Source organism: Papaver somniferum, chromosome 1 (genome assembly GCF_003573695.1).
Source record: "Papaver somniferum cultivar HN1 chromosome 1, ASM357369v1, whole genome shotgun sequence".
Taxonomy (NCBI): Eukaryota; Viridiplantae; Streptophyta; class Magnoliopsida; order Ranunculales; family Papaveraceae; genus Papaver; species Papaver somniferum.
Genome location: NC_039358.1, coordinates 156550317 through 156573179, shown reverse-complemented (window position 1 = coordinate 156573179; position 22863 = coordinate 156550317). Strand labels below are relative to the sequence as shown.

General features: G+C 38.5%; 1 protein-coding gene across 1 annotated transcript; it reads left to right on the top strand.

Moving 5' to 3' along the window:
• The first annotated feature begins 18661 nt into the window (after window positions 1-18661).
• On the top strand, window positions 18662-22636 carry LOC113352669. Its single transcript, XM_026596467.1, has 6 exons — window positions 18662-19196; window positions 19289-19512; window positions 19638-20562; window positions 20670-20878; window positions 21003-21488; window positions 22259-22636. The coding sequence occupies exons 1-6, from the start codon at window positions 18662-18664 to the stop codon at window positions 22634-22636; spliced, it is 2757 nt and encodes a 918-aa protein (XP_026452252.1).
• The last annotated feature ends 227 nt before the right edge of the window (window positions 22637-22863 follow it).

Sequence of the window (22863 nt, the reverse complement as noted above, 5' to 3'; positions counted from 1 at the left end):
TTGAACTTGTGCTTAATGGTAATATCTTGCGGGGTGTGCGGATATGGAATTTTATAGGGGTTATCTTATATCTTAAAACTCCTTGATGAATGCATTTAGCTTCGGCTTTATGATTGCATCTAAATTAAGTTGGTATGTATTTTTCTTTTAGTCTATGAAATGTCTCTTGTGGAAATTTCATTATGATCCCGTTCTTGTACCTTTGCCAATTTTATTGACAAAAAGGGGGAGAAATAATCTAGTTCACACTACAAATACATATGGTTTTCGGATCATTGTGTAAGGGGGAGTGGTTTCCATGATCGAGACGGAGTATTGACTAAGGGGGAGTGATACATATCACCATAGTATTATTGTTAAAATCGTGATACAATTGGACTTTGATATTACATAATAATACTATGACATTGTATAATAATGATCGAGAATCTCGATTTCTCTCATTGTTATAGCTACGGATCTTCAACAACGGTGATGCTAAACTTACAACCTTTGGGATCATTGGAGTACTTGGAAGGACGAAGATTTCAGGGAACGTTAAAGATTAGACTATGGAATAGGAACCACTAAAGTTTATATTTTTTGTATTCCATATGTATTAATAGTTTTGTCACTAAAATTGACAAAGAGGGAGATTGTTAGAGCATAGCTCGGTCGACCTCGCATGCGTTTCTATCTCAAGCATGTTTGTCAATGTTAGTGATCAAAACTATGAGTCTTGATTTCTATCCTACATAGCTAAGTCTCGGACTAGGATAGAAAAGTGTAGTTGAGCTCAAGGACTTCATGGCGATTCATCATACAACGACGAAGATTTATACAAGGAACCATGGAACTTCATCAACAAGAAGGTATGTGGAGACTTGAACTTATCTATCACTCAAAAGTCTATCTATTCTATCTCCTACTTCTTATGAGACAAAAGTCATATGCTATATAGACTAGATCATACACATTTGACATTTCGAGCTGAGCATTCATTGCTTATCTTTTATCTCGAAATCGTGTGTTGGTAAAGCATTTCGCTCTGATCAAGTTTATCTTCACCTACTGACGAAAGTCATGAATAGTTTCAATCACTTTGAGAATTTCTCTGACGTGAATCGGTCTGTGAATAACGGCTACATAGCATCCTCTGAGAATGTCTCAATGATTGAAATGAGAGTTTAGATTACATAACCATGTATTCCTTGAACCGAAGTTTTCGAGATTTGTTGATCAAGAGAAATCGGGAGGATTGTGGAATTGGCTTGCCAAGTTCACGAACCCAGTCCGCAGACTCAGTCCGCGAACTGTCGGAAGTTCTCGACCGAGGATTTCTGCTGGTTTTTCCAAAACTCGTTGTGCTCAGTCCGCGAACTGGCGGAAGTTCTCTTTCCGAGAATTTCTGCTGAGTTTGGAAAACTCAACCAATTAACTTAAGTCCGCGAACTTGTTTGTGAGCTTAAGTGGTTATGATCTAAAGATGTGCTTTGAACATGAAACTTAAATTACTAAGGAATGCTTTATGCAAACCGTGGCTATAATGTTCATGAACCGATTCAATCGAATCGAATCATCTTTGTTTCAATTGTGTCTTGTATAGTTACATAAGATCTCATAGCAATTGAACAAATCTTTAACTAGTTCATTTGAGTCAATCGAACTAGTTATGGTGAAGAAGAACAAGGTTAATATGAAATGCTCATATGGTTAACCTTTTGGGTTACTATGTTGAACCAACATACACGTACACGTTTGGGCATGGTTTTCACAAACCCAGTAAACGTCTACCCAAGTGTGTGTGACAAGCTAACTTTTGGGTTACTATGTTGAGAAATATTAGCTTGAATCTAAATCAGGTTTTCATTTAACGGTGAATAAGGATTGCTTTGTAACTAAGGCAAAACCATGATTTGAAGGCTATATAATGGAGACATCTAACATTGTGCAAAACTAATCCCGAAACGCCTGTGTGCTACTAGTGCGCCTGCTAGAGTCGATCCCCATTAACCTTTGATTTTCTTCTCTAAAATCAGGTTAACGACTTAAAGACTTCATTGGGATTGTGAGGCCAGACCGATACTACTTTTATTGTAGTTTTGCGATCTGATCTTGCATATTCTATCATACGAGTACAATCGATTGATTGGCTTGAGATCGTGAGAGTTATCCGATAGGCAAGATAAAGAAGTCACAAACAAATTCGTCTCACTGTTTGTGATTCCTCGACAATCCACTTGCGTAGTCAGGAAGGATTGTAGAGAGGTAATTGATTAATCTAGGATGTTCTTCGGGAATATAAGACCGGATTATCAATTGGTTCCTGTTCACCTTGATTTTATATCAAAAGACTGAACAAAACCTAGGGTTTACCCGTGGGAAACAGATTTATCCTTTGATAGACTTTTCTGTGTGAGACAGATCTGTTGATTATCAAGTCTGTGATTTTGGGTTGCAACAACTCTTGGCGTAGGAGTACAACTGTACCTTGGATCGGTGGGAGACTGATTGGGGTTCAACTATAGTCCAGTCCGAAGTTAGCTTGGAGTAGGATAGTGTCTGTAGCGGCTTAATACAGTGTGTATTCAATCTGGACTAGGTCCCGGGGTTTTTATGCATTTGCGGTTTCCTCGTTAACAAAATTTCTGGTGTCTGTGTTATTTCTTTTTCACATTATATTTTATATAATTGAAATAATACAGGTTGTGCGTTCGTGATCATCAATTGGAAATCCAACATTTGGTTGTTGATTGATATTGATTGATCCTTGGACATTGGTATTTCGTACCGTCCAAGTTATTCCTTGTATTTGATAAAGTCTCGCTATTGTTTTTAGCTTGAGTAAAAATCAAATCAAGAAAGAGATATTAACTCCTTGAGATACTTTTATCTAGATTGAGTCTGACTGTCTAGTTGATTCTCTAGTAAAGTATTTCGGAGTTAGTCCATACAGATTGCTAATAGAATTATTAGGTGGTGTTGTTAGACCCCCGTTTTTTCTTCTATTTCTACTCTATCTCCTATATGGAGACAAAATTCGTATTACTATATAGTATTCGATTATGCACATTTGAGATTTCGAGCTGAGTTTAACTTGCTTACATATTTCTCGAAATATGTGTTGGTAAGCTTTCGCTTCAACCAAGTTCATCTTATATTCTTGATGAAAGTCAAAAGATGATCATGTCAAAATCGCTGAGTAACATCTTACATGGTTTGTGTGATACAATCATTTGGTGTAGACTTGGAATGTTTCTTAATGATTATTTCAATAACTTGAAAATTGTTTTGATGCTAATAGTTCGTGAAACAGCTATTGTCATCCTCTAAGAATGTTTCAATGATTGAAATAGAGCTTAGGACACTTAACCATCATTGGATTATGAACATAGTATGTGTTCTTGCATATATGTGATCCATGACCGGAATTATAGTATACATACCCGTATGCGTACCTGTTAGTTGTGAAATTCCGAGTGCTTAAGTACACATACCCGTACGCGTACTGGAGAAGTGTTTATGTCCGGGAATTTCTGTTGTGTTTGGATACATGCGTACCCGTTCGCATACTGGCTAACCCAAACTCAGTCCGACTACTTAAGTATGCGTACCCGTTTGCATACTTGAGTGGTTAAAGTTTTAAAATCGTATTGTTCATGAACTAATACATTTATATATTAAGGAATATATTCTATGCAAACCGTGGCTATAATGTTCATGAATTGATTCGAGTGAATCAAACCGATTTTGCTTTAATTGTGTTCTTGTATACTTCTATGAGAATATAGCAATTGAACAACTCTATAACTAGTTTCATTTGAGTCATTTGAACTAGTCGTGGTTAAGATGAATAAGGTTGATATGAGAGTGTTCATACAACTAACTTTGGTTAACTACTATTGAGCCAACCTAGTGTACACGTTTAGATACGGTTACTCAAACCTAAATGAAGGTACATTTCATTTGTGTATAACAAGCTAAGTTCGATCTAACGGTTGAAAGATATTAGCTTGAATCTAATCAGTTTTTCATCTAATGGTGAATATTGAATGCATTGTTACCAAGGTAACTTAGATTGGAAATCCTGATTTGAAAACTATATTAGGGATAACTCTAGCAACTGGGAAACCTAATCCCCACACCTTATGTGTGATACTAGTTACGACTAGAGTTGATTCTCCTTTAACCTTAGGTTTTTCACGAAACCCTGTAGGTTAACGACTTGAAGATTTCATTGGGATTGTGAAGCCAGACCCAACTATTTTCTCTGTAGTTGCGTGTTCTGATCTTACTTCTACTATCGTAATTGAGTATTATGTTTGCTAAGATTTGCTTGAGATTTATCTCTGATAGGTAAGATTAAAAGTAGTCACAAACATCTTTGTCTCATCGTTTGTGATTCCACAATATCTTGTTTTGCTTCCATACGATTAAGATCATTGTGAGGTGATTGATAATACTAGGCTGTTCTTCGGGAATATAAGTCTGGTTTATCAATTGGTTCATGTGCACCTTGATTTATCAAAAGACGAAACAAAACTCATAGGTATTTCTGTAGGAGACAGATTTATCTATTCTAATAGACTTCTCTTTGTGAGACGAATTTGTTTATCAAGTCTTCGACTTTGGGTCGTAGCAACTCTTGGTTGTGGGTGAGATCAACTAAGGGAATCAAGTGCGTAGAATCCTGCAGGGGTTCAGAGACGTAAGGAGCGCAACTGTACCTTGATCAGTGTGAGATTTATTACGGATCAACTACATTCCAGTCCGAAGTTCATTGGTAGTATGATAGTGTTTGTAGCATATTAATACAGTGTGGTGTTCAAAGCTGGATTAGGTCCCGGGGTTTTTCTGCATTTGCGGTTTTCTCGTTAACAAAATTTCTGGTGTTTGTGTTATTTCTTTTCCGCATTATATTTTGTTATATAATAGAAATATCACAGGTTATACGTTAAGTTCAATCAGTTCTTGAATCTGACCTTTGGGTTGTTGATTGAATTGATTGACACTTGGATATTTGTTTGTGATACCGTCCAAGTTATTTCTCTTATTCAATCGGGCTCGCAAATTCCTATTTTTTTGATTGCATATTGAATTGGAAAATTGAGATATAACTCTTTGGTATACTTTTTTATAGATTGAGTTTGACTGTCTAGTTGATTATCTTGAAAGTATATTAAAGTTTGTCTATTCAGTTTGCCGAACGAAATATTGGTATGGTTGTTAGACCCCCCGCTTTTTCAATTGGTATCAGAGCATGCAAACATATTTAAGACCTCGTATATCTGTATTTGTAGCGATCTGAATAAGGACAGAAGTGCTATCTCTGATAAACACATCACCAGAAACAAAAGTTTTGTTTCTATGAAATCTATTAAAGAGAAAGATTTGTCAATCTCGAATATAGACGAACATAGTGTTCCAACGAAACAGACTTCCATTGACAAGTGTTACCCGAATTACCGTACTGACGATTCTGACTCTGAAATTGAAAGGGAAGCAGCCAAATAGAGTGCAATGATTCTAAAACTTGTTAGAATCCAGGATGATGATGTCAACCGGTTGAAACACAAAGTCAATGTCCTTATTGGTATGGTAAATAAGCGTGACTCTCTTCTAAAGGTCCTTCGAGAGGAAAACACCTCAGTTTGTTCTTCACGAACTTTGCTTGAGGAAAAACTTAAAGAGGATGCTTTGTAAATTAAACTTCTTTTGAGTAAACTCTTTTTTCAAGAATGTTTCCAAAGAGTTCATCATACCAACTGATTCTGATTTAACTGTAAAAAATTCAGTTCCAGAAGCAAAATTGAATTCCCTTTCTGTTGAAAAGGATGTGCTTATGTCTTCCTCTAATCAAGGAATATCCACATCACATGGAAGGAAGATATCTCCCAACGATGGTGTTTCTGTCTAATCACTCAGGTGATCAGAAAGTATGTCTCTTTTGTGATTCAAAAGGACATGTTGAACAAAAAAGGAAATATAGGTTGAATGACAATTCTATTGTTCGTCTTCAACACACCTTAGACTTGATTCTCAAAGGTGTAACTGACATTCGTATGTCTAGACCAATTGGTTTAGTACTCACCTTGTGTACCCTACCAGGAAAGTCAGTTCGATGTGTTCCTCAAATGTTCAAATGCGAAACAGTCTTCCTAAACCAATTCGTCCAAGAAGAGCTCGAGGATATTCTTCTATTAAAAAGGGAGATAATTTTGTTCTTGATGTGAAAAGGGTACCAGAATAAGGAAGCAAAAATGGAGATATGGAAGACAACCAAAATCTGATAATTGAAGGATATAAAGAAATCATTAACATACTGTCAATTCCCTCTAGTCAAAATTCTTCAGGTAAGATTACATACTATGCGTCGTATTTTGATGATAGTAAGTTTTATGATAACTTTTCGCATCAAAAGGGTTTTCCTCCAAAGATCAGGAGAAAGAGGTTTAACCGAAAACAACGTTCATTTGATGAGCTCAAGGATCATACTTGTGCTAATTAATCACAAGGTTGAAATCTCACTCACGAAAATTCATGGTTGAGTGAGATATAATCAGGTATACTTGATGGCAAAGTGTTTTCTGATTCTCTAGCTATTTTCTTATCGTTCCTAGCCGGATTATCTTTCACAAACATGTTTGCATAAGTATTTGTTTATTTTGACAAAACCTTGAGTGTTTAATCTTTTTGTTTAATTGTGTCAAAAATTGCTACTCTTTTGCTCTAAATTTTTCTCTGGTGAGAATGTAAAATTTATTGAGCTAAAAATGTGAAATTAGTCACGTAGCAAAACATTATTGTACAAACAGTTTTTCCTGTTTTTCGTTTTTCGCTACTTGGGTATTTTTCGGCTATGGGTCAAGTTTGTGTTCGTACGGGTACCCATGTAACTTATCACGAACCAACTTTGGAAACCCTAAACTTTGTTTCCTTGAAAAACTATTTAAATACCAAAACCTTTTGTTTGAGTACGCATACTCCAGGTTTTGTTTGTCTAGAATGGCTGCTCCTCCGTGTTCTTGGGATTTGCCGGAAGTTTTTGTTGATAACTCTATTTACTTCGAATTCGAAGTAAAGAAGAAAAGAACCATTTTTAAAGATGACAATCTTCATCCCGGTGCATCATTCTTTTATGCATATTCTCATCAAGATCGAGAAAATGCCGAGATGGTTTCTGTTGAAGTGGTTCATGGTTTTCTCAATGATCTCGGGAAAGCAAAATTGAAGCTTGGAAACTCTATGAAGGATTTTGATGTGTTACGAACTGAGTTGAAAAAAGGTTAATTATGACCTTGTTCTCATGAAATCACATGTCAAGGATCTTCTCAAAGAGGATATTTTCTCCGAAGATGCAATCGATACCATTTGTCACAAGCTTGAATGTCTTGAAACCCATGAAGCTTCTTACATGAGCGCTTATTTTAGCTTGTGATCGGTTTTTCTTTTAGAGTTGGTTTTTATTATTGTCTAGGAAAGTTCTTATGAGAATTTATTCTTGTGTTTTTAAGAAGGATAACTAGAGTTTGGGTAGCCATTATTGTGAGTACACTTAGCTATTGCCAACGTTTTCATCTTGTAGTATTAATTCAATTATGTTCTTGTATACTTCTTTGAGAATATAGCAATTGAATAACTCTATAACTAGTTTCATTTGAGTCATTTGAACTAGTTGTGGTTAAGATGAATAAGGTTGATATGAGAGTGTTCATACATCTAACTTTGGTTAACTACTATTGAGCCAATCTAGTGTACACGTTTAGGTATGGTTACTCAAACCTAAATGAAGGCACATTTCATTTGTGTATAACAATCTAAGTTCGATCTAACGGTTGAAAGATATTAGCTTGAATCTAATAATGTTTTCATCTAACGGTGAGTATTGAATGCCGTGTTACCAAGTTAACTTAGATAGCAAACCCTGATTTGAAAACTATATAATGGATAACTATAGCAACTGGGAAACCTAACCCCCCACACCTTCTGTGTGATACTACTTGCGACTAGAGTTGATTCTTCTTTAACCTTAGGTTTTTCACGAAACCTTGTAGGTTAACAACTTGAAGACTTCATTGGGATTGTGAAGCCAGACCCAACTATTTTCTCTGTAGTTACGTATTCTGATCTTACTTCTACTATCGTAATTGAGTATTATCTTTGCTAAGATTTGCTTGAGATTTATCTCCGATAGGTAAGATTAAAAGTAGCCACAAACATCTTCATCTCATCGTTTGTGACTCCACAATATCTTATTTCGCCTCCATACGATTAAGATCATTGTGAGGTGATTGATAATACTAGGTTTTTCTTCGGGAATATAAGTCCGGTTTATCAATTGGTTCATGTGCACCTTGATTTATCAAAAGACGGAACAAAACTCATAGGTATTTCTGTGGGAGACAGCTTTATCTATTCCAATAGACTTTTTTGTGTGAGACAGATTTGTTTATCAAGTCTTCGACTTTGGGTCGTAGCAACTCTTGGTTGTGGGTGAGATCAACTAAGGGAATCAAGTGTGTAGAATCCTGCTGCAGTTCAGAGACGTATGAAGTGCAACTGTACCTTGATCAGTGTGAGATTGATTAGGGATCAACTACATTCCAGTCTGAAGTTCATTGGTAGTAGGCTAGTGTCTGTAGCGGCTTAATACAGTGTGGTGCTCAAAGCTGGACTAGGTCCCGGGGTTTTTCTACATTTGCGGTTTCCTCGTTAACAAAATTCCTGGTGTTTGTTTTATTTCTTTTCCACATTATATTTTCTTATATGATAGAAATATCATAGGTTATACGTTAAGTTCAATCAGTTCTTGAATCTGACCTTTGGGTTGTTGATTGAATTGATTGACACTTGGATATTAGTTTGTGATATAGTCCAAGTTATTTTTCTTATTCAATCAGGCTCGCAAATTCCTATTTGTTTGATTGCAGATTGAATTGAGAAATTGAGATATAACTCTTTGATATACTTTTCTATAGATTGATTCGGGGAAGGAGTTAGCGACTCGATTGACTCGGCGCTCTGCAAATTGGTGATCGACTCAGGAGAATTTTTTCAACGTTCTTCGTCTTTCGAGAAAAAATGCCATTAATCATCCTCTCTTACCATCAAAATCAATGATTGATATTCATTTTTTGCTGAATCTTAACATTTATGATGTCTGAACATACAATAATCCATTCAGGTAATCATTCTGAATCAAATATGTTACAAAATAAATTTAGGGTAACTTCCTTTGTTGATGAAAATTTAGTTGATAATCAGTTACCTGCTCTTATCATTTCGGATGAAGATATTGATGAAAGTCTCCATGAATGAAAGTTTAGTCTAATTGGTAGGTTGGATCTTGTCAAATTGAAGTTTCAAACAGCATCAACATCTTTGAGAAATCAATTGAAGCTTACAGGTAATTATCATTTGATTCTTATTGGTAAAGGTTTTTCATCATTAAACTAGAAAATGAGATTGATAAGAAATATATTTGGAATCGATATCGGTATGTTGAATCTCAAATCCATAGTTTAAGGGATGGGAACCAAATTTTAAACCAGCAAATCAAAAAGTAACAACAACTTTTGTATGGGCTCACTTTCCTGGTTTGAGTATGGACTATTGGAAAAAAAAATTATCATGGATTTGGGTGATAGAATTGGCAGAGCTATTAAGGTCGATGAAACAACTTTACAAAGAAAAATTGGTTATTATGCTAGTGTGTTAGTGGAAGTGGATTTATCTCAGCACATCCCTAATCACATTCAGATCAAAACTAAGTATGGTACCTTTGAACAAGAAATTCAAATTCCTAGAATTCCTAAATTCTGCAATCACTGCAAAGTAGTTGGTCACTTAGTTACAGAGTGCAGATCTAACCAGAAGGAAGCTAATGTGGAGAAGAATAATGATTTCATACCAGTTCAGTCTAAAAATGTTTGGAGGCTTAAACAGAAGAAATTAACTCTTGTTGGATTTGATATCTGTCAAACACCTACTAAACAAGTTAATTCTAACGTCACAGAGGATGATACAGCTACATCTAGCATTAATACAAATCCTGTTTTAATATCATCTTCAGCTACAATTCAAAAACCAACTGAAGTTCCTTGTTCAGTAAATGAAGTTGGGGAACAAAGTGGAGTAATTAAAGAAATTCACTAGATTGGTATTTCATCATCAAGTCCTATGTCATTCATTTCTTCTAATAAGTTTGATCTTATTGTTGAGACTGAGGAAAATGAAGACTATTCAAGCTCTGAGGATGGAGAGATAAAAGAGGTTAAAACTTCAACTCTTCTTCATTTTGGTTCTGTTACACAACCAGTTACTATTTTGAAGCATATTTCACCTGAGAATACTAGTATTCCTGAACCTCCTATAGTTGAAAAGAAAAAAACTCAGGCTAAAGTTACAAAACCTGTTGTTGAGGGGTGATTTTAGGTTTGAGGTTCTACCCGTCCTAGCTAGCCAAATGACCTCACTTTACCAAGAATAGTAAGAGAGAGAGAGTTGTCCTTACATTGTACCTTGTCCTTCTTTATATAGACTTTCCAAAATCCCCTTCCTTTTATGACATCATGCCATGTGTCCTAAACTCCTTTAATTACTACTAATGACATTCCTTCTCTAATAAAACCTCCTTCTTTCCTCTTAATTCCTCCCTTGTCCTTTCCATCTCATGGATACTTTCTTGGTGGACTTGGACCTTAGTCCCAAAGTCCCCATGTCTCATGTTGGGTTTGCCTCCCCTTTGAGGGTACACTTGCCCGGCTAAGGGGTAATATTTTTCATGTATCAACATTAGTCCCCTGACTGTTGGGTCAATTGTTAAATAACCCAATAGTCATAAAAAATCTTCTTTGGGCGCCTTTTCCTTCGCAGACGGTTGAGATGAGGGTTTTTCTTCCCCATTAATCCTATGATCATGGGCGATGTTTAGCCTTCCATCATGCAGATTTCGTTTTCTGTCGATTGTCATTCCTTCTGTATAACTGCCACGTTCAGCCTCTGAGGTTTTTTATATATATATGGGTGTTAGTTTGTTTCCCCTTCATCTTCCTTCTTCTTTCACTCCCTTCGAACGTATCCATACACTCTCCATGTCTAGCAACACCACCAGTAGTTCGTCTGAAGAATCTAGTGAATCTGAAGGGACTATGAACGAAGGTTCCGAGGAGACTGAGTACTATGGGGAGGATGAAGTCCATTTACCTTCTCCAGCGGATGGTAGATCTTATACACTCGCAGAGTTTACAAGCGGGCCTGCTCTGAAATGAGCGCTGAGGCTGAGGGAGCTCCGCGGAGGTAAGCGTGCTTTTCCTCTTGACCATATCTTAGTTCCTCGCCTTCTAAATCCCCCTGTATTGCCTTATCCTTCTGCCCCTGGATGGCTCATGCAACCCGAGTCAGAGACTATGGATACCTTTGCGTTTAAAATGGTGTCGCATATGGCTATTAATCGTGGCGACTATGATCTTCCCCTCACTGATATTCGGTCCAAGTCGAAAACTCATCTCGTGTGGCAGCATTGGGCATCCCACATACGTTCCAATCCTAGTCACGCGGATGACCTTCATAAGGCGGGTATTGATGAAGCTATAAACTCATCTCTCAAATGGGAAGTGAAGAGATGTATAGTGATCTAACACGGTTTTTTTGTCGCTGGGTTCCCCCTGTTCATACTCTTTTTTACGGCATGGGGGGAAGCAACCATCGTTCCAGAGGATGTAGTCACCCTTACAGGGCTACCAATCCATGGTAGTCACTCGTATGACGAGACGGCCGTCTATCGAGCGCTGAATGACGAGGACAAAGAGCTGTGTGCTTATCTGTTGAAATGTAAGGATGATTCCCGTCGTGAATTGGTGAGGAAAGACCAGGTGTCACTAAAGCAAAGCGATGGCAAGAAAGTTGTTGGTTCAGACAAGAAAGGGGGGTTTTTATCTATTTTGAAGGGGAAGGCTAAGTTGGTTGAAGAAAAGAAGGTTTCTTCGACGCGCCCAACAGGCGAGCGACTACTATCTAGCTCTTTCCGTGCATACGAGGAGATTCATGGCTCGTCGGCTCCTTCAACATAGGTTGGTCCTGAATGGGTTACAAAAACTAACCGACGTGCTTCCTTTCCTCTTTGGCTGAAATATTGGGCTTCGCATATAGTCGATGGAAAAGTTCTTCCCCCAAACAAAAGGAGAAAAATCCCCGCGCGGAGTTGGCCGCTTTTATTTTATTTTGGCTTTGTCATGATGTGTTCGAATACAGTCCCCAGGATACCATAAAGGGTGAACTCATGCCAATGGCGGTGTTGCTGTCTCGCGGCTTTCTTTCCTGCTTGATCCGATGTTCTTAGGTGGCTTATATCGCCATCTAGACTTATTCTGTCAGTACCTTCAAACGGTGGGTTCGTCTCACAAGATTAAAACTTATATCCCGGTTTCTTTCATGCAAGCGTGGTATTGGGAGCATGTTCCTCCATGCGCGCCTGATCCTAAAGAGCTGGTGATTCATCGTGAGGAGGACGTTAGGCAAGATGATGGCTCGATCAAGAGGGTCCCCGTTACTTACGGCTATCCACGGATGGCCCTTTGAAATATTAAGGGGAAAATACCCAAGGGTGATGTTGGCAAGCACTTAGACGTGGCTAAGGACTTCGTACCGTTTACTTACTAAGATGGCCGATCGGGCTCATCGCATTATGATTTCGTTGCGCCTTTTGACACGGAGTTAGACTCAATGAAGCTGCTAACAGAGGGAGATTTCGATTCAGTGATGGCTGTGTTGCCCGATTATCTCCCTGGTTTCCATGCTGGTAAGTTTATTGCTATATCTTATAACCCTGATCGGGCATCTCGGCAAGTCGGGTTCGATCAAGGGGTTCCCCATAGGTTTCCTCCTTTGGAAAGTTCCGATATTGGGGAAGTCATTGCCAGTTTTGATCATTTTGTCTTTAAGGGAGCGACGCGTCTGTCTGATCGAGGGAGCAACTTTTTATTTAAGCAACCAATCTCCGCGCGCCCCTTAGCAATTACTGAAAGGGCCCACGAGTACCATGATCTCTTACGGCGCAGGGCTTTTAATTTTCTTTTGCACGAGTCCTCTCCTCCCCGTTCCCTGTCTGTTCAAGATCTTCGGATACTCCATGCATCTGGCCGAATTAAACTTGATGATACCGTATCTGCTGAGCACCGCCTTGTTCCAGCCACTAAAGGTCACCCCTTGGAACCCCTGGTAACTTCTTGGGATCCCCCTGAGGGTCTTGAGGCCGTGAGGCCAAAGAAGGAGTCGAAATCATTTTCTGATCGTAAGCCTCCTCGGATTGAGGTAAAGCCGTTTGCTAACCCTTTGGCATCGCAGGTACCCCACTCTCTTTCTTTTTTTACACTTGCTTGTTGTTTGTCGTCATCTCTTTGCTTTTCAATTATATAAATGACGGGGTTTATTTTCAGGAAGTTCACCCTCCTAGTCTCTTGGGGTGGAAGACCCCCTCTTACTGATGGAGGAGTATCTGAATATGCCTGAGAGTGAATGGACTACGAAGAGCCTTGCAAAGAAGGCTAAACGAGAGGCAGCCCAGTCGTCTTCTCCGCGCCCTTGTTCTTCTGCTAGCGCTTCTCCCTAACAGCCTCGACTGAGTCATCGGAGAAGCATGTCACAATCTCCCAAGGGTATGAGCGGCAGTCCAACTCCCTCATTTGTAGATCAATTAAGGGACCTCGGGGTCGAACTTCCTAAGGGTTTCGGCTGGGTGTCTCCTCGTCTTCACGTATCGTCAGTTCATCCTCTTTGGGCTGAAACCGTCCGTGTTAGGGGCGAACTTCCAGTGTCTCCCAGTGCTGTTTTGCAATCAATGATCCCGTCTGGGTCTAGTCGATCAGTTTTTGGTGGGTCCTCATCCCACGTGGCACTAACTGTTAATGATCCTGCAGGTAACTTCCTATTTAATACGTGTCTTCGTATTTATCATTCTTCCTTCTTTCTTCTATCTCTCCCCTCCCCCTTTTTTTAATAAATCTAAGTTGTTTTTCGCAATGGTACTCATCTCTCGTTTTTCAGGCTCTACTAGTGATTCCGAGTCATCTTCTAGCTCTTTTGCGTCTCGTCCTAAACCTACCAGCATCTCGCCTGACTCGTCGATTCCTGAGGTTTGTCTCCCTTATCTCTTTTTTTTAAAGGCTTCATTACTGGCGTTAGTATATGGGTAAAAAGCGCAAGGAAACTGCGAATCCTGATATGGACGGCGGGCGACGCGTAGTCCCCAGTGGCGACGGGTCTTCCAAACGTAATCGAATGGACGATAGCGGTTCTTCTGCCCTTTCGGAAAAGCAGATTGAAGTTCCTGTTGTTATTGCGCCGGATATTCCTGTTGTGTCAGAAGACTCTGAAGACGTGCAGCTTCGTTTCCCTCTAGTAGTGAGTGCCGCCGAGGCTGGCGTAGATCCTGTCACTCACACCCTTGTTCACGGCTTCTGGGTTCCAACCGTTTTTTCCGCTACTTATAGAGATGTCGTGGAGCATGGTGGTGGTCATATGGCGAAGTCGGATCTGCTGGACGTTCGCGTTCTATGTTACATGACTCGGAATCTCTTGGAAGTCGCTGATAAACTCACCCGTGTAGGGGATGATCATGTTGATGCTACAACGATGCGTAGCTGGGAAGCCACTGTGCAGTCCGCGCTCAATGTTCATTTCCCCATAACTTGGTTAGCAGAATTGTGGGCAAAGGTGAAGGGTCGTAATGACCCTCATGGCCGGCTTGTGGGACAAATTTCTGAGTTGGAGGATGAGCTGGGAAGCCGTCCTGAGGCGAATGTCAGTAAGAAAAAGGTGTTGGACCAACTACTTGCTGATGTTGGGGTAGCTAACGACGAGGTGCTACGAGCTGAAACCGCGGAGGCAATAGTTCGCGCGGAGCTTGAAGAAAAACGTTAGGAGTTGTCTAAGCTTTAGCTGGTTTAAAACGCTTCCTTTGTGTTAGCTTGTCTTTGGTTGAGTTGGAATTTTATTTTCTAGACTTGTTGTTTGTTTTATTCATTATTTTGTTGTTTCGGGATATTAATATGGTGGTTGTTAATTATTAGTTTGATTTTGATGTTTTTCATCATTCCTTTCCTCATAATCCTCTTTTTTCGCTCTTCATGGATGCATGAGGTAGGCGGGCGTTGATTAGACGCGCCCACTCCCCCCTTTTTTTGAGGCATAAGTAATGGGATCGGCGGGCGTTGGTTAAACGCGCCTATTCCCTCCCTCTTTTATGAGGAATGCACTTATATGTCGATCATTAGGTGCCTTTGGCGTTCCCATGATTTTGTAGATTCGTTATTCGATCAGGCGTCCTTGCTATCCTTTGGCTTTTTGTAGAATTGTCCGTCAATCAGGAGCCCTTGGCTGACTTGGGACCTTTTATAAATATGTCAGTCAATTAGGCGCCCTTGGCTAACCAGATACCTTTTGTAGATTTGTCGGTCAACCAGGCGCCCTTGGCTGACCTGGGACCTTTTGCAAATTTGCTAGTCAGGCAGGCGCCCTTGGCTGACCTGAGATCTTTTGTAGATTTGTCAGTCAATCAGGTGCCCTTGGCTGACCTGAGACCTTTTGCAATTTTTTCAGTCAACCAGGCACCCTTGGCTGACCTGGGACCTTTTACAATTTTGTCAGTCAATCAGGCGCCCTTGGCTGACCTGAGACCTTTTGTAAATTTGTCAGTCAATCAGGCGCCCTTGGCTGACTTGAGACCTTTTGTAGATTTGTCAGTCAATCAGGCGCCCTTGGATAACCAGAGACCTTTTATAGATTTGTCAGTCAATCAGGCGCCCTTGGCTGACCTGAGACCTTTTGTAAATTTGTCAGTCAATCAGGCGCCCTTGGATGACCTGAGACCTTTTATAAATTTGTCAGTCAATCAGGCGCCCTTGGCTGACCTGAGACCTTTTGTAAATTTGTTAGTTACCAGGACCCCTTGGCTGACCTGAGACCTTTTTTAGATTTGTCAGTCAATCAGGCGCCCTTGGATGACATGAGACCTTTTGTAGATGTCTACTCGTTGTTGATAGGGAAAATTGTTTTTACCACAAAAAGGGGTTGTTTACAATTTTGGTGTTACCACTCACATTCTCCATCTTCTCCTCTCTTTCACATCAATGGCGAGGGAAAGGGTCATTCTCGATTGTTTGCTTAGCTGGACCGAGTTCTCCAAAGGCACGCTTCCGCTCAAATATACTTCTTATAGCGAGACATTCTTCTGTTGGGTGTCCTAATCTTCGATGATAGTGGCAGTACCTGGCAGAGTTCTGATCCATCTTGTTGACGTCTAATACCAACGGGGGGAGCTGGATTTCTCTTCTGGTGACCCACTGATTGAGTAATTCGACTGCGCGCTCTTTACTGCAAGGAAGGAGGCGGTGGATTAAAATCGCGCATAATCCTTCCGTTTCTTCCTTTGCCCCTTCCGCCAGTTCGGAATTGATCTCTCCTTTCCCTGTTAGTGTTGGGTCTTACATTGCGCGATCCCTCGGATACAGTACTGACCGTATGGCGCCAAGTAGAGTCTATGTGTATTTCTTATGCACAGTCGGTGATCCTTTCAGCTGATTCCTCTAGCTCGACAAAGGTTTGGAATCTTAAGTTGATCAAATTCCCCTTGAAGGCTGGGATCATTCCCCGTACACAAATTTCAACGAGTGTCTCCTCATTGATTTCTTCATGACAGTCTAGTGCCAGGCGCCGGAACCATAAGATATACTTTCATATTTCTTCCCTCATCCGCTGTCCATTCTTGCTTAAATCTATCGTTGTGATTTTCCTCTTAGCTGAGTAGAATTCCGAAGGAAGAGTGTGGACATGGTCGGCCAGGAATCCACACTTTCTGCCTTTAGGTTGTCATACCAAGTGAATGTCGTGCCTGTGAGCGATTGGGGAATTCTTTTAGGCATAACTTCCCATCGGAGACCGTATCATTCATTGCTGATAGGAATCGGCTAAGATGTTCTCGGGCGTTTCCTTGTCCGTCATATGTCTTGAATTTTGGAGATGTGTAGTCTTCGGGGTATTGGTATTTCCAGATATCCATCGGGTATGGGATACCTACGCTACAGTGATTGTCTTGTTTTACCACGTGATAATTTTTCTCCAAGTACTTCACCATTTATTTTTGTGACATCGTCATTGTCTCGTTATCTTTGTACTCTTCACCCTTCGTCTCTCCACTGGAATGTCATGTCCTGCTATTACTGTTTGTACGATCCAATCTTCAAGCTCTTTCCTTCTGCGTGAGCGCTCTACTAGTTCCTTTTGCATGTTTTGCAGGGTTGATGGTATGGGTTTTGGAGGTTGGGTTACTTGTGTGTTCTTTCCTTATGTTGTCGTCGCCTCTCCGTTTTGGGACCCATGTCTTGTCGGTCGTTTGATAACGCCTTGGATCGGTGTTTCTTCCTCGTTGTCATCTTCTACTACTAATTCCTCCCAATTGATGGGTTGGTCGGTTACTTGATTCTGTACTGTACCAGGGTTAGCGCCTCCTACGTGCGTCATGGTTAGCTATGCACGAGCCTCTGGGTGTGGTCGCCAAATGTTGAGGGGTGATTTTAGGTTTGAGGTTTTACCCGTCCTAGCTAGCCAAATGACCTCACTTTACCAAGAATAGTAAGAGAGAGAGAGAGAGGTGTCCTTCCATTGTACCTTGTCCTTCTTTATATAGACTTTCCAAAAGCCTCTTCCTTTTATGACATCATGCCATGTATCCTAAACTCCTTTAATTACTATTAATACCATTACTTCTCTAACAAAACCTCCTTCTTTACTCTTAATTCCTCCCTTGTCCTTTCCATCGTATGGATACTTTCTTGGTGGACTTGGGCCTTAGTCCCTACGTCTCATGTTAGGTTTGCCTCCCCTTTGAGGGCACACTATCCCGGCTAAGTGGTAATATTTTTCATGTATCAACACCTGTCATTCCAGTTACAAGGAAAACTAGAAGATAACTTTTAAAATTTGTGCCTAATGAGAGGAGATCCACAACTCCTCACCTTTCTTCTTAACATGAGACTGATCTATTGGAATATCAGAGGCCTTAAGAGACAGAAGGCCGAAGATAAACTAAGATCTGTAGTTTACAATTTAATCCTATTTTATTTTTTATATCTGAACCAAAAATTCATTTCAACTCTCCAAATAGAATAAAGCTTCCTGGTATGAATCATAAAATAATTCATAATACTTGTGATAGTAGAAAAGCCAATTTATGGATGTTTTGGAACAACTCGATAAGTTCTCCAATAGTGAAATAATTTTCAAGACAAAGTATTAATGTGGAAGTAGAGGATGTCCTTATTACTGGAATACATGCTGATGTTTTAACAATAAATAAAAGAGAATTATGGGCTGATCTAGCTCCTTTTAGAGATCTTAAAAAACCATGGCTAATTTTAGGTGATTTTAATACTATCACTACTTTAGATGAAAAAAGGGTGGTAGAAGTCCTATTACTACTTCTGTAGCAGAATTTAATGATTGGATTAATTATTTTCATCTCCTTCAAGCTCCAAAAACAGGACTACAATTTTCTTGGTCAAATGGAAGATGTGGAAAGAAGAGAATTTTATGTAATTTGGACAGGACATTATTCAACTCTCAATGGTTAGAGAAATACCCTAGATGGAAATATCAAGTAACTACAAGAGGAATTTCTGATCACAGCATGCTTTTAGGATCTAATTCAGATATTCAGAAACCTCTAAATTGCCCTTTTAAGTTTCAAAAGATGTGGATTTCTCATCCTGGTTTTTTACAAGTTGTTATTGATGCTTGGAAAGAAATTTTTGTTGGTAATACAATTTTTATTTTCATGAATAAACTGAAGTTCTTGAAGAATATTCTTAAAAAATGGAATTGGGAGGTCTTTGGGAATGTCCAAGTAAAGTTAAAAGAAGCTGAGGAAAAGGTTCTTGAAACTAATATTCTTTCAGATGCTGAGCCTCAAAATTTAGATCTTTTGAATAATTATGTCATTGCAAGGGGTATAAGAGATTTAGCATCTCAGAATTACCATACTATGCTAAGTCAAAAGGCTAGAGTTAATTGGATTAAATATGGTGATGCCAATACTTCTTTTTTTCACACTTTATTCAAGTTAAGACAAACAAGAAATTCCATTACAGAACTAGAGAATGATGCAGGTGATATTGTGACAGATCAAAAAGAGATTGCTCCAATGCATATTAATCACTTTTCAAGTAAGTTCTTTGAACAACCTGTGGAAATATCTGACACTATATTAAATGTAATACCTCAGGTCATTTTAAATGCTGAAAATTCTTTATTGGAGAGTATTCCGTCAAAAGAGGAATTAGAAATGTTGTTTTTGATTTAAACGAAGATGGTTTTCCTGGTCCAGATGGTTTTACAGGTATCTTCTATAGAATAGCTTGGGAAATTATTGAAGAAGATTTGTTTGAAGCTATCAGATACAGTTGGCAACATCAAGTAATTCCTCCTGGAGTTAATTCTAACTTTCTTGTTCTATTACCAAAAGTTAGAGGTGCAAAAAAAGTAAACCAATTTAGACCCATTGGATTAAGTAATTTTTTCTTCAAAATACTCACAAAGATTATTACAACAATAATGAGTACTTTTTAACACAAATTGGTTCACCTCAACAATGTGCCTTTATTAAGGGGAGAAATATCGATGAAAAAATTCTTCTAGCTTCTGAACTAGTTAATGAAATGAACATAAAAAGAAGAGGAGGAAATGCTGGCTTTAAACTTGACATCTCTCAGGCATATGATATTCTGAGATGGGAATATCTCATTTTGGTATTAAAGAAATATGGTTTTTCTGCTTTCTTCTGTAACTGGATTTTAGTTCTGCTCAAGTCTACAAAGATATCTATCATGATTAATGGTGGACCTGTGGGTTATTTTGGTGTTGGAAGGTGCCTCAAACAAGGAGATACCCTATCACCAATTCTGTATGTGATTGCAGCTGATGTTCTGAGTATAAATATTCTTCATCCAATCCAGGAAAATAAGATACAACCAATGATTATCAGAAAAGGTATTCATCCTTCTCATCTCTTTTTTGCAGATGACATTTTTATATTTTGCAATGGTGGAAAATCTAGATTACTTCATTTGAAAAAGCTTCTCATTGATTATCAAAAAGCTTCAGGACAAACAGTGAGTGCCACTAAAAGCAAGTGTTTTGTAGGAGGTACTTCTTTGGTCAGAGGTAATAATCAAATTGATGATCTTATGAACATGAAATTGTCTTATTTCCCTGATAAATACTTAGGTGTCATTCTTGTGCAAGGAAAAGCTAAAACTGAACATTTATGGTCATTTGTTGAAATATTTCATAGAAGACTTGCTTCATGGATTGGGAATTTATTGGATTCTCAAGCAAGAATTACCCTCATTAAATTTGTTCTCAGTAGTATTCCTCTATACAATATTTCTATGTACAAATGGCCAAGAAAAGTGATTGATGCTTGTGAAAGGATTATTAGGAATTTCCTTTGGAGTGGTAATGCTGAAGATAGAAAATGTGTCACAATATCTTGGGATCAAGTTTGTTCTCCTATAGAAGAAGGGGGTCTTGGTATAAGGAAATTTGAAGAAATAAACAAAGCTCTACTTATGAAACTATTATGGAGAATACTAAATTCAGATAAAAATGGACTAGGTTTTTTCTTGCTAAATATAAAGATAAATATGATTGTTGGATTACATATTATAAGAAGTCTTCTATATGTCCTGGAATCAAATGGGTATTGCGGGATTTTAATGATCATACAAGATGGATAGTGGGCAAAGGTGATAAAATTTCAGTTTGGATGGATACTTGGGTCTTGGAGCAAAGCATAATCAAATTATTCCCAGATAATGCATATATTCAACAACATATCCACATGAAGGTGAGTAGTTTAATTGTTAATCAACAATGGGTAATTCCTGAGGAAATGCTGCAAATTTTTTTCTGTTTCTGATCTACCAAATATCTCAACTGGTAAAGATAAATTGACATGGACTCCTTCACAGAATGGTCTTTTTACTGTGGCTAGTGTTGTTTCAATAATCATAACAAGATTACCTAAACTTAGATGGTACAAACATATTTGGAATAAGAGTGTTCATCTTTCAACAGTAGCAATATTTGGAAGATTACAAGGGGAGCCTGAGCTACTGATGAAAATCCAAATAAAAGAGGATTTCAAAATGTTTCAAGATGTTATATTTGCCATGAATACCAGGATTCCAGCACATCTTTTATGGGTATGCAAATATGGTCAGAATATTTGGAGCTGGCTTGGAGGTATATTTTCTTTCAAAAACCCCAAATCTTTTGAAGACATACTGTTCTGTGGGAAATCCAAAAGTTCAGTAGTGCAAAAAATCTGGATCATTGCTGCTTTTAATGTGATGGTGGATATTTGGCTCACCGGAAACAAGGCTTTCTTTGAGAATATTACTCCAGATGTGCTAATTGCCAAAAAGAAGATACTCAAAATGGTCAAAGACTGTGAGGTAAGGCTTAGAGGATATACAAATAATTCATACTATGACATTCTCATTCTACAATTCTTTGATATTGTAGTTGCAGGAAATCCTACAACACACCCCTTGTAATAATTTGTAGATCTAAACATAAAAATGATGATAAAAATGCTAAAATTGTAAAGAGACACAAGGTTTACGTGGTTCGATCAATTTGATCCATATCCACGGGGTTAGGTTTTACTATGATCATTGAATTACATATGAATTACATTGAGACTCCATTAATGAGTATTTGGAGCTCTCTCTTTCTCTCTGGTTTTTTGGGAAAGAATAAGAAGATAATAATAATACAAGTCACTTTTCTCTCTCCTACCTTTCTCTTTATATAGGATGCTACCTAGTGGATGATAGCTATACAGCTAAGATTTCCCCTAATTTCGGATCTGGCTTGCGATGATATCGCAAGCTTACAAATGTTAATTTCGCAGATCTTCTAATCTTCGCAAAGTTATTACATTTTTCTTATGTTTAAGCTAATATCACCTATTGTGTCGTTTCTCAAAGTGCTCTGCGACATTTTTGTAATGCGTTGTTAAGAATTTCGCGACAACGATACGTTGTCGCGAAATTCTGATCCTACAGATATTAAATACAAAAAGATGAAAATCCCAAAAATCATTGAATGCCAATTTCAACTACCTGATGAAAATACTATATTTTTGTGTTGTGATGGAGCATCAAGAGGTAATACCGGAATCTCTGGTTATGGTTTTATTATTAGAAATTTCTCTGGACAGTTCATAGCTGCTGAAAGTGGAGGCCTTGGCATTACAACAAATTTTGTGGCTGAAGTCATGGGAACATTGTGTGCTCTGGAATGGGCAGTTCAGCATAACAAATGTCAGGTGATTGTTAATTCTGATTCAAAGGAAGCCATATCAGTTTTCTCCAACAACAATTTACCATGGTTTGTATTGGTTAGATGGAAATTGGTGTGCTCTGTTCTAAGGAAGATTCACTTCAACCATGTTTATACAGAAATTAATTTTTCTGTAGACTTCTTTGCAAAGAAAGGTTGTCATTTACAAAGAGGACAAGTTCTAAAATTTTCTGACAGGCCTTCAAATATGCAGAGAATGGAATTTCCTGGGGTTCCATACTACAGATTTGAATGAGTTTTGTGATCTGGGCATATTAGACTCTAGTTTTGCTAATCTTTACTTCTTTTAGTTTTTTGGGCTTCAGGACATGTTGTCCTTTTTTCCTTTCTTTGGGCTTCATGACATCTTGTCCTTTTTGGTTTACTTGTTTCTGTTGAGGTTCCATTCCTCCTTTTGTAAACATTTTTCAGTTTAATTAATAAAATGGTCTTTTTGGTGAAAAAATACTTTTCTATAGATTG

What these genes read in the sequence shown, in the direction of transcription:
- LOC113352669 (XM_026596467.1), top strand. Translation starts at nt 18,662, where the DNA reads ATGCTTTTAGGATCTAATTCAGATATTCAGAAACCTCTAAATTGCCCT. An exon ending in AAGTTAGAGGTGCAAAAAAA is followed by an intron (nt 19,513 to 19,637) that starts GTAAACCAATTT and finishes GCCTTTATTAAG; the next exon opens with GGGAGAAATATCGATGAAAA. An exon ending in AACAACATATCCACATGAAG is followed by an intron (nt 20,879 to 21,002) that starts GTGAGTAGTTTA and finishes ACTCCTTCACAG; the next exon opens with AATGGTCTTTTTACTGTGGC.